Below are 13292 nucleotides of genomic sequence, written 5' to 3'. Positions count from 1 at the left end.
AAATAATCTAAATATGCTAGAAATTCATATATTTAATAACAATTTTAATAATAAAAAAATTTAATAAAAAAAATTATAAAAATAGAATAACTTTAAAATCGAAATGTCAATTTGACAGTTAAACGTCAAAAAGTAAATGACATAAAAGTAACGTTCTAATAAATATGTATAGTTCGTTTTTTTTTCTATAATACTTGTCAATGTAAATTATTTAGGGTTTCTGTTGATATTATCTAGGACCCTTATAAAATTTATGTTGTTTTCATGATTTTTAGTAACATTTTCAGTAACTAATTAGTTGAGGTTAAAATACTAATGAATTTTTAGATAAATACGATTTTGACGAAGTACATATTTGTTGTAAAAACGTGCTACAAAGTAATTAATAGAATAAAATACCTTTTTTCTTCAAACGTCATTAAATGACAACTTTGTTGTCGTGTTTACTCGCGGTAGAAGTAAGTCATTGTTGCATAACGACGGTTGCTAAGATCAACATAGCAAAAAAGTACTTCAGCGTTATGGCGCTAAAGTAAATTTCACTTTAGCGCCATAACGTTGAAGAACATTTCACTTTAGCGCCGTATTATTTGCAACGTTTGAAGAAAAAATACTATGTTTTATTCGGAAGAGAAGCAGATTCGTTTGTGGCTGGTCCGTCATTGCCGGACTCACTTCGTTCGTCCGGCAAACTGTCGGACACGCCACAATTTTAACGGCTCATCTGTCATTAGCGACTCACTGCGTTCGTCGCTAAGCGACAGACCACGCCATAAAAAGCACTGCTTCTCTTCCATATAAAACAATATACTATTCTAAGTAAATAAATGGCAAATAAACACCCCACAACACTTTTTATGCACCTTTTCTTTTTGAATAACGAAAGCTCAAACGTCAATGTGACATATTTACTTCAAAACATGATAAAACAAAACTCCCTGTTAATTTTGCCAACTTTACAACAATTTGACGGGTATTATAGAAAAAAAATGAACTATACTTCAAATAGATGCTTAATTTTAATGTTATATCGTACAAAAATCGACATTGGAGAAATAAATTTCAAACTTTGAGATTCAATTTTGTTAATATCAATGTGGAAAAAAGATTTTTGTAAATTTAAAGTCGTTAAACGTCATTAATAGATCTTATACGATTTGATATTAATGATGTATGTACATATATTAAATTAATAAGTGTTAAAGTTAAAGTTAATAATAATTAAATTTAAATAATAAAATTAATTTAATAAGAAATTTTATAAAAACAGAATAACAACCTTAAAATTGAAATGTCAATTTGACAGTTTAACGGCAAAAAGTAACTAAGTCATAAAAATGATGTTTCAACAGATTGATTTTTAAGTTTTCGCAATAAATCATACAAAAATGTGTTTTTGAAAGAGAAACAGTTTTTTTTTTTCAAAAACACATTTTATTATTGTTTGTATTTTTGAGACAATAATTGTGTGATAATTTTTTATTTTATTTTTAATTAATATGACATCTGTTGACGACTAGTTTAAACACAATAATTAATAAATTTAAAGTCGAAAAGAAATTTCGAAACGTTAAATAATCTAAATATGCTAGAAATTCATATATTTAATAACAATTTCAATAATAAAACTAATTTAATAATAAAATTTATAAAAATAGAATAACTTTAAAATCGAAACGTCAATTTGACACTTTAACGTCAAAAAGTAACTAAATCATAAAAATGACGTTTAACAAATTTATTTTTAAGTTTTCGCAATAAATCATACAAAAATGTGGTTTTGAAAAAGAAACAGATCATTTAAATAATATTTTTTTGTATTTTATTTTATAAATGGAATGATATTAACGAAACAAAATCTAAAAAAGTGACGTTTTGATGGATTAATATTTTATATGAATTACTTTCAATGTACAAAAATTGAGTTTGGAGAAATAAACCTCGTAATTTACAACTCATAAGTCTCAATTTGTTCATTAAACGTTAATGTGAGTGTGCCAAAAAGTGACCACTGATTTTGGTAAATTTAAAGTACTCTTCAACGTTATTAATAGATCTTATACGAATTGATTTTGGTGAAATAGTCATTTTGATATTTCGAAACTTTAAAGTTAATCTACAAATTCGTATATTTCATAATAATTTGTATAATAAAACTAATTTAATAAAAAATTTTATAAAAAACAGAATGATGATAACCTTAAAACTGCCAATTTGACAGTTAAACGTCAAAAAGTAGCTAAGTCATAAAAATGACGTTTCAACAGATTGATTTTTAAGTTTTCGCAATAAATCATACAAAAATGTGTTTTTGAAAGAGAAACAGTTTTTTTTTTTCAAAAACACATTTTATTATTGATTGTATTTTTAAGACAATAATTGTGTGATAATTTTTTATTTTATTTGTAATCAATATGACATCTGTTGACGACTAGTTTAAACACAATAATTAATAAATTTAAAGTCGAAAAGAAATTTCGAAACGTTAAATAATCTAAATATGCTAGAAATTCATATATTTAATAACAATTTTAATAATAAAACTAATTTAATAATAAAATTTATAAAAATAGAATAACTTTAAAATCGAAACATCAATTTGACAGTTTAACGTCAAAAAGTAACTAAGTCATAAAAATGACGTTTAACAAATTTATTTTTAAGTTTTCGCAATAAATCATACAAAAATGTGTTTTTGAAAGAGAAACAGATCATTTAAATAATATTTTTTTGTATTTTATTTTATAAATGGAATGATATTAACGAAACAAAATCTAAAAAAGTGACGTTTTGATGGATTAATATTTTATATGAATTACTTTCAATGTACAAAAATTGAGTTTGGAGAAATAAACCTCGTAATTTAGTCTCAATTTCTTCATTAAACGTTAATGTGAGTGTGCCAAAAAGTGACCACTGATTTTGGTAAATTTAAAGTCTTCATCAACGTTATTAATAGATCTTATACGAATTGATTTTGGTGAAATAGTCATTTTGATATTTCGAAACGTTAAAGTTAATCTATAAATTCGTATATTTCATAATAATTTTTATAATAAAACTAATTTAATAAAAAGTTTTATAAAAAACAGAATGATGATAACCTTAAAACTGCCAATTTGACAGTTAAACGTCAAAAAGTAACTAAGTCATAAAAATGACGTTTCAACAAATTTATTTTTTAGTTTTCGCAATAAATCATACAAAAATGTGTTTTTGAAAGAGAAACAGTTTTTTTTTTCATAAACACATTTTATTATTGTTTGTATTTTTAAGACAATAATTGTGTGATAATTTTTTACTTTATTTTTAATCAATATGACATCTATTGACGACTAGTTTAAACACAATAATTAATAAATTTAAAGTCGAAAAGAAATTTCGAAACGTTAAATAATCTAAATATGCTAGAAATTCATATATTTAATAACAATTTTAATAATAAAACTAATTTAATAAAAAAAATTATAAAAATAGAATAACTTTAAAATCGAAACGTTAATTTGACAGTTTAACGTCAAAAAGTAACTAAATCATAAAAATGATGTTTAACAAATTTATTTTTAAGTTTTCGCAATAAATCATACAAAAATGTGTTTTTGAAAAAGAAACAGATCATTTAAATAATATTTTTTTGTATTTTATTTTATAAATGGAATGATATTAACGAAACAAAATCTAAAAAACTGACGTTTTGATGGATTAATATTTTATATGAATTACTTTCAATGTACAAAAATTGAGTTTGGAGAAATAAACCTCGTAATTTAGTCTCAATTTGTTCATTAAACGTTAATGTGAGTGTGCCAAAAAGTGACCACTGATTTTGGTAAATTTAAAGTCCTCTTCAACGTTATTAATAGATCTTATACGAATTGATTTTGGTGAAATAGTCATTTTGATATTTCGAAACGTTAAAGTTAATCTATAAATTCGTATATTTCATAATAATTTTTATAATAAAACTAATTTAATAAAAAGTTTTATAAAAAACAGAATGATGATAACCTTAAAACTGCCAATTTGACAGTTAAACGTCAAAAAGTAACTAAGTCATAAAAATGACGTTTCAACAAATTTATTTTTTAGTTTTCGCAATAAATCATACAAAAATGTGTTTTTGAAAGAGAAACAGTTTTTTTTTTTTTCATAAACACATTTTATTATTGTTTGTATTTTAAGACAATAATTGTGTGATAATTTTTTATTTTATTTTTAATCAACATGACATCTGTTGACGACTAGTTTAAACACAATAATTAATAAATTTAAAGTCGAAAAGAAATTTCGAAACGTTAAATAATCTAAATATGCTAGAAATTCATATATTTAATAACAATTTTAATAATAAAACTAATTTAATAAAAAAATTTATAAAAATAGAATAACTTTAAAATCGAAACGTCAATTTGACAGTTTAACGTCAAAAAGTAACTAAATCATAAAAATGACGTTTAACAAATTTATTTTTAAGTTTTCGCAATAAATCATACAAAAATGTGTTTTTGAAAAAGAAACAGATCATTTAAATGATTTTTTTTGTATTTATTTTATAAATGGAATGATATTAACGAAACAAAATCTAAAAAAGTGACGTTTTGATGGATTAATATTTTATATGAATTACTTTCAACGTACAAAAATTGAGTTTGGAGAAATAAACCTCGTAATTTACAACTCATAAGTCTCAATTTGTTCATTAAACGTTTTTTTGGTAAATTTAAAGTCCTCTTCAACGTTATTAATAGATCTTATACGAATTGATTTTGGTGAAATAGTCATTTTGATATTTCGAAACGTTAAAGTTAATCGTATACTTCATAATAATTTTTATAATAAAACTAATTTAATAAAAAATTTTATAAAAAATAGAATGATAATCTTAAAACTGTCAATTTGACAGTTAAACGTCAAAACATAACATAAATGTCACTTTAAACTTAAATTATAAATCGACTAATAGAATCGAGCAGAATATTCTAGAAAGATTCGGGTTTTAGCGTGGTCCTTTATATCGAGGTGTTATTATATTTAGTAGTTGTACCAAAATTCTTTCTCGTAAATCATCGTTTTTGCTGTCAAAAGCTTAACCTTTAAAATATAAACGAGTACGAACCAGAAGGAGAACGTGAATTAGAAAAGAAATGATGATTTACTGCTTTCGCGTTTATTTATGATTTACTGTCATTGTGGTTTAAACGATGATTTAAAGCTGATGTTGTTTTTTTTAATGTAAAGATACGTTTATGATGAAACGTCGAGATCGCCACCTTCGTTTGCTATGCACATACTAAGGCGGGGTGGTAAAAAAGGAGGGTTTTGGCGGATTGGGGGTGAAATGTTGGAACGTTTCGTCTCGTAACATAAATATTTATGATCAAAATGTCCCCGGGGACATTCAAACGTACTGCCTAGCAATCGACCAACCGAACGGCATAGCATAATTCTTACAGGTTTTGAATAAATAAATAAAAAACTTCCTACTACATTTTTTTTTACTTTTTTATCAATTAACTAGAAACATTTAATATCGATATCGATAATGATAACATCACACAGCTCTTTTGAAATGAAATGGTATAAATACACCGTTGAAATATTTCGGCGGAAATCAATAACAAAAACAACAGAAATAAATATAGTTAACTCGTTCGAATAATTCTAATATGTACATATATATGTGCATTTTAAATAAGCCAACTTCCATCGCGTCGAAGAGTTAATCCTATTATACTGTGAAATTCCCGGAAAATCCGTCAGTCCATTCAACCGGAAGTAATTGACGGGCTCGGGCGTTTATTATCCAAACGAAGGGGCGAAAATTACCCCGCATTCTTTTTAAAAAGAAACTCTCCCTCCGATTCAATTCAAATGCATAAACTCAAAGTAGCAGTAACGAAGTTGTTTGAAAAGAACTCCGGGTTTGCGAAATGAGTTTGATTCTCTTGATAAGAGAATCTCAAACTGAACGTGAACTAAAAGAGACTCTGCGGTGTATATACATACATACGAGTGGTCGATAAATAAGAGGGGGTCTTAACGTGGGGGCGGCGTGTAAATGAATTAAATTAGTCGAGAGGCCGAGCCCCCTTATTCTCTTCATTACTAATTTCCGCGTTTTCTCGTTGAACGTTAAAATAATAGCTAGACATACCGCAATGTATTACAACAAAACCAGTGTTTCTAACGAAAATAAAGCACCACTTTACGGAGGGTTTTATTTAAGCATTATCAATACAAATAAAAACTCAAGTTTCCAAAATTGCTTTATTAAATGTTCGTAATGGCAACAGGAACAACAATTATTGCAGGATGTTGAGAATAATATTGTTTGTATACCAGAAATAGGCATCCCACCCAATCTTTTGTTCATAAATGTAGGTATTTCAACTCAATTATACAATCATTTGTTGAAATGTTGCAATCAATTGCGAAGTACGTGTTTGATCATACTCCTAATGTTTTGTTTGCCATTTTCAACCAATAAGGAGTTTACAATCACCACAATTGTAATAACGAAAACGACCTGGCGAGTTTCAACACAGTTTTTACCAAAATATGTCAAATAACGCGGATTTTTGGATTCCGTTATCAGTTTTTCAAAAATAAGGCTCGCTAATTTTTTAAGAACGATTTAATGGAATTACAAATTAAAGAGAAACAGAAATCAGCTATGCGGGGAGAGGAAGGTTCCGTCCAATCGGAACAGATGGTGCGTCCCAGACAGTACGTCGCGCCTTTATCTTGCCTACATAAAGAAATAAGGCGCGACGTCCTGTCTGGGAAGCACCATCTGTTCCGATTGGCCGGAACCCTCGTCACCACGTAGAGCTTATTTCTGTTTCTTTTTAATTTGTAATTCCATTAAATCGTTCTTAAAAAAATAGGGATCCTTAATTTTGAAAAACTGATAACGGAATACGACAACCAACATTATTTGACATATTTTGGTGAAATCCGCGAGGAAATCCACCCAACCGTTTTCGACATAACGGCGTCTTACTAAACCGCGATTTTCCGCGAAAGTATATGAAATATCGAAAAAATAAAATATGCCATTCATTGAGAGCACATCAGACTACCACCTGTTCAAAATTCAAATTTTTTCGTACGATAGTTTTCGAGAAAAAAAATCGCAAAGTTGATAAAGTTGCCAATTCCGTAAAAAATCGGGTACATTTTTCATTTAATTCGCGGTAAAAAGAAAACCGTGGATCCGAAAATTTTCAGATTAACATAAGTTACGTAGAAATGTTCAGTGATTACAACAAACTTTGTTGCAATTTTTTTTATGGAGCGGTTGCGAAGATATCGATCTCTAAAGTGAGGGGCCTGGACTTTTTGCACGGATAGTAGACCCAGAATTTTGAAACATTCGGGCTTAGCTATGCATTTTAATAAATTACAACAAAAAATATCATTTAAAAGATCTGTTTCTTTTTCAAAGACTCATTTTTCTATCATTTATTGCGAAAACTTAAAAATCAATTTGTTGAAACGTCATTTTTGTAACTTAATTACTTTTTGACGTTAAACTGTCAAGTTGACATTTCAATTTCAAGGTTATCCATGATTCTATTTTTATTAAATTTAAAACCAATTTTATTATTAAAATTATTAAATATACGAATTTCTAGCATATTCAGCTTAACTTTAACGTTTCGAAGTTTCAAAATGACAATTTCGCAAAAAACAATTCATATAAGATCTATTAATAACTTGGATAATGACTTAAAATTTACCAAAATCAATGGTTATTTTTTGGCAAACTCAATTTAACGTTTAATACTTACAAAGTTATAAACAACGAAATTTATTTCTCCAATGTCGATTTTTGTACGATATAACATTAATATTTATTATATCACTTTTATATCATTTACGTTTTGACGTTAAACTGTCAAATTGACATTTCAATTTTAAGGTTGTCATTCTGTTTTTTATAAAATTTCTTAGTAAATTAATTTTAGTATTTAAATTTTTATTAAACATTTGAAATTCTAACATTTTTAGATTAACTTTAACACTTATTAATTTAATATACGTCACCAATATCAATCAAATCGTATAAGATTTATTAATGACGTTTAACAATGACTTTAAATATACAAAAATCTTTTTTCCACATTGACATTGACAAAATTGAATCTTAAAGTTGTAAACAACGAAATTTATTTCTCCAATGTCGATTTTTGTACGATATAACATTAAAATTAAGAATCAATTTTAAATATTAAAACGTCACTTTTATTGTTTGACGTTTAACTGTCAAATTGACATTTCACTCAATTTTAATAAAATTTCTTATTAACCTTTGTGTCCCAAGAAGTCAAAAATTTTGAAAGTTTGTGAAAAAAATATTGAAATAAAACTTACATTTTCGTATAAGTGTTAAAAAAGATGCTATATTAAAAATTCCTGGAAGCCGTATTTATTGAAATTAAGGAATGAGACTTATTCTAAATTAAAGCTCAAAGCTTTCTCTTTAAAATGATGTATAATAGTTGTTGGGTTGGATTGGAAAAATATTAAGAAAATAAATATTGAAATAAAACTTACATTTTCGTATAAACTAAAAGTTTCAAAAAAGATGCTAATTTAAAAATTCCTGGAAGTCGTATTTATTCCAATTAAGTAATGAGACTTGTTCTAAATTAAAGCTCAAAGCTTTCTCTTTAAAATTATATATAATAATTGTTGGGTTGGATTGGAAAAATATTGAGAAAAAAAATGTTGAAACAAAACTTACATTTTCGTATAAACTAAAAGTGTCAAAAAAGATGCTAATTTAAAAATTCCTGGAAGTCGTATTTGTTGAAATTAAGGCATGAGACTTGTTCTAAATTAAAGCTCAAAGCTTTCTCTTTAAAATGATGTATAATAATTTTTGGGTTGGTATGGAAAAATATTAAGAAAAAAAATTTTGAAACAAAACTTATATTTTCGTATAAACTAAAAGCGTCAAGAAAGATGTTAATTTAAAAATTCCTGGAAGTCGTATTTATTGAAATTAAGGAATGAGACTTATTCTAAATTAAAGTTCAAAGCTTTCTCTTTAAAATGATGTATAATAATTGTTGCGTTGGATTGGAAAAATATTGAGAAAAAAAATGTTGAAACAAAACTTACATTTTCGTATAAACTAAAAGTGTCAAAAAAAAATAATAAATTAAAAATTCCTGGAAGCCGTATTTATTGAAATTAAGGAATGAGACTTATTCTAAATTAAAGCTCAAAGCTTTCTCTTTAAAATGATGTATAATAATTATTGGGTTGAATTGGAAAAATATTTTGAAAAAAAATTTTGAAATAAAACTTACATTTTCGTATAACCTAAAAGTGTTAAAAAAGATGCTACATTAAAAATTCCTGGAAGCCGTATTTATTAAAATTAAGGAATGAGACTTACTCTAAATTAAAGCTCAAAGCTTTCTCTTTAAAATGATGTATAATAGTTGTTGGGTTGGATTGGAAAAATATTAAGAAAATAAATGTTGAAATAAAACTTACATTTTCGTATAAACTAAAAGTTTCAAAAAAGATGCTAATTTAAAAATTCCTGGAAGTCGTATTTATTGCAATTAAGTAATGAGACTTGTTCTAAATTAAAGCTCAAAGCTTTCTCTTTAAAATTATATATAATAATTGTTGGGTTGGATTGGAAAAATATTGAGAAAAAAAATGTTGAAACAAAACTTACATTTTCGTATAAACTAAAAGTGTCAAAAAAAAAATAATAAATTAAAAATTCCTGGAAGCCGTATTTATTGAAATTAAGGAATGAGACTTATTCTAAATTAAAGTTCAAAGCTTTCTCTTTAAAATGATGTATAATAATTGTTGCGTTGAATTGGAAAAATATTTTGAAAAAAAATTTTGAAATAAAACTTACATTTTCGTATAACCTAAAAGTGTTAAAAAAGATGCTACATTAAAAATTCCTGGAAGCCGTATTTATTGAAATTAAGGAATGAGACTTACTCTAAATTAAAGCTCAAAGCTTTCTCTTTAAAATGATGTATAATAGTTGTTGGGTTGGATTGGAAAAATATTAAGAAAATAAATATTGAAATAAAACTTACATTTTCGTATAAACTAAAAGTTTCAAAAAAGATGCTAATTTAAAAATTCCTGGAAGTCGTATTTATTCCAATTAAGTAATGAGACTTGTTCTAAATTAAAGCTCAAAGCTTTCTCTTTAAAATTATATATAATAATTGTTGGGTTGGATTGGAAAAATATTGAGAAAAAAAATGTTGAAACAAAACTTACATTTTCGTATAAACTAAAAGTGTCAAAAAAGATGCTAATTTAAAAATTCCTGGAAGTCTTATTTGTTGAAATTAAGGCATGAGACTTGTTCTAAATTAAAGTTCAAAGCTTTCTCTTTAAAATGATGTATAATAATTTTTGGGTTGGTATGGAAAAATATTAAGAAAAAAAATTTTGAAACAAAACTTACATTTTCGTATAAACTAAAAGCGTCAAAAAAGATGTTAATTTAAAAATTCCTGGAAGTCGTATTTATTGAAATTAAGGAATGAGACTTATTCTAAATTAAAGTTCAAAGCTTTCTGTTTAAAATGATGTATAATAATTGTTGGGTTGGATTGGAAAAATATTGAGAAAAAAAATGTTGAAACAAAACTTACATTTTCGTATAAACTAAAAGTGTCAAAAAAGATGCTAATTTAAAAATTCCTGGAAGTCGTATTTGTTGAAATTAAGGCATGAGACTTGTTCTAAATTAAAGCTCAAAGCTTTCTTTTTAAAATGATGTATAATAATTTTTGGGTTGGAATGGAAAAATATTAAGAAAAAAAATTTTGAAACAAAACTTATATTTTCGTATAAACTAAAAGCGTCAAAAAAGATGTTAATTTAAAAATTCCTGGAAGTCGTATTTATTGAAATTAAGGAATGAGACTTATTCTAAATTAAAGTTCAAAGCTTTCTCTTTAAAATGATGTATAATAATTGTTGGGTTGTATTGGAAAAATATTTTGAAAAAAAATTTTGAAACAAAACTTACATTTTCGTATAAACTAAAAGTGTCAAAAAAAAATGATAAATTAAAAATTCCTGGAAGCCGTATTTAATGAAATTAAGGAATGAGACTTATTCTAAATTAAAGTTCAAAGCTTTCTGTTTAAAATGATGTATAATAATTGTTGGGTTGGATTGGAAAAATATTGAGAAAAAAAAGGTTGAAACAAAACTTACATTTTCGTATAAACTAAAAGATGCTAATTTAAAAATTCCTGGAAGTCGTATTTCTTGAAATTAAGGAATAAGACTTATTTTAAATTAAAGCTCAATCCTTTCTTCTTAAAATGTATCATTGTATCATTTTTTATATAGATTCTTTCTTGTATAGTAGAAAGTACCGACGGTTCTAAATGCGCCGAATAGATGACAAAACTACCGGTACTTTAAAGTACCGTCGGGACACAAAGGGTTATATTAACTTTATATTTGAATTTCTAACTAGGATTATTTATACAACAAAGTTTTTCCGTATTTAATCCGTTATATCGAGGTTTTACTATATAATTATTGAGGATGAGAAAGGACAATACGTTCCAATTAAGACATTATGTAACGACACCGGTGGGGTTCGTTGTTTACGTAATCAAATCTATTTAGGAGCGCGTTCGATTTTGATTTACGACGGCCTCGTATTATCGAGGAGGTGTTTCCCCGTTGTCGTTACCCTCGAGTCACCAACAGCGCCTTTTTTAATTATTACTTTTTCCGAGACTGAACTAAATTTGCAGCTTTTCCGCGATGGATACATAAATTCCAATTTCGCTCTCGGGCGAAAAGTTAAATTAAACGACCGACTTTTTTCGTTTTCGTTTCATTTACTTACGTCGTGCAGTTGGAGGAAGATGAAATCGCCTGCGAAATACACAGACAAAGAAGCGAAGAAACCAAGAAGAGCGGGAAATTCATTTTACTTAACTTGACGTAATAACAAATAATTATCTTCTCAGCATTTTCTTATTAACAAACGAACTCTGAAACAATAAGAAATTAATTTAATTAGAATCAAAGTTAATTTACAGTGACGGTTACAATTAATCAAGAGTTTGGTTTAGGGGCTAGTTTTGGTCAACCGATTTGCAAACGTTAATCGAAGCAAGTGTTTCCGTTTCCGTTACAAATTGAGCTAAAATTACTAATTACCGTACCAGATTTTCAAGTAATTAATATAAACCGTTTAATCAAAATCAAAAAATAAGAAATTATTGAAGTAGTCTAGAAATTAACTTGCTTTAATTAGATTAAAACGTAGTGCTGCTTCGAGGGACGAATTTAAATGGGGGAAAAGTTAAGAAAAAAAAGGGTGGGCAAAAAAAGTAATAGTAGTGAAAAGTAAGAGCTGCAGCCGCCGCTAGAAAAAGCTCTCGCGCCTCTTTTGCGTTTTGCCTCGTTGAAGAAGTGGTCCGAGACTTGAGCAGTTAAAAGGGCGGCACGTCGCAATTAGTTCTTGCAGAGTTTTCCTCTTTTATGAACGGCTTAAAAGCCGTAGGCCTAATTACTACCCCGTGTTTACCGCCTTCACTCCAACGGCTGTGACCTAATTTTTCCTCCCCATACCCTTTCGCAACAAAACAAAGCCATCAAAATACAAAAATTAATTAAAAATAATATTTTTCTAATTTTTAAATTTATTTACTAATTATTATTATCATAACATACCAATTTCCGAATCGTTTTATTGAATCTGCCTTTTTCGATCTTCTTTAAATATTTCAAAATAAATCGCACTATTTTCAACAATACAGATTTTTCACTCAATGATCGTTGAGCACTGTTCTAAGACAAGTTTTATTCTGTTGGTGACGAAGTTTCCGCGAAACGGAGCAGGTTTCAACTGGACGATGACGGTCGGTTTGGGGCGCACGCTTCGTTCTAGGGGCTAAAACGACTCGGGCGTGCGCGGTGGATTCGCCCCGCGCCCCGGACGACGAACGAGTCGAAACAGGACCTTCTAAAGAAGACGACAACTACGGCAGACATATGTAGTTGTAATTGGGGATGATTCTGTTCCTTTGCCCGGGCTTTTCCCGGCTTTTGTTCTCCCACTGTTTAACAATATCTAAAAGTGGTTATTAAGAAATCATTTTTAAAAATCTTCTTTAGCTTATTTTTTTTTATTTAATATACATATTTAATTTTGATTCACATCAACCTCACTCTTTATCATTTTCTGTATGAAATAATAGACACTAAAAAGTTTTGAAAAATAAAAAGCTCCATCTATCGATGAATAGAAATATGAATTG

General features: G+C 27.2%; 1 protein-coding gene across 1 annotated transcript in view; it reads right to left on the bottom strand.

Moving 5' to 3' along the window:
• The window catches only part of LOC111416058 (C3 and PZP-like alpha-2-macroglobulin domain-containing protein 8), a 46146-nt gene extending 33262 nt beyond the window's left edge, over positions 1-12884 (bottom strand). Inside the window, exons 1-2 of the mRNA XM_023048000.2 lie at positions 12706-12884; positions 11873-12020 (exon numbers count right to left, since the gene is read on the bottom strand). Coding sequence (XP_022903768.2) covers positions 11873-11955 — 83 coding nt within the window. The 5' untranslated portion in view covers positions 11956-12020; positions 12706-12884. The remainder of the gene's footprint in view (positions 1-11872; positions 12021-12705) is intronic.
• Between the last annotated feature and the right edge of the window lie 408 nt (positions 12885-13292).

This window comes from Onthophagus taurus, chromosome 3 (assembly GCF_036711975.1).
Source record: "Onthophagus taurus isolate NC chromosome 3, IU_Otau_3.0, whole genome shotgun sequence".
Taxonomy (NCBI): Eukaryota; Metazoa; Arthropoda; class Insecta; order Coleoptera; family Scarabaeidae; genus Onthophagus; species Onthophagus taurus.
This window is presented reverse-complemented; position numbering and strand designations above follow the sequence as displayed.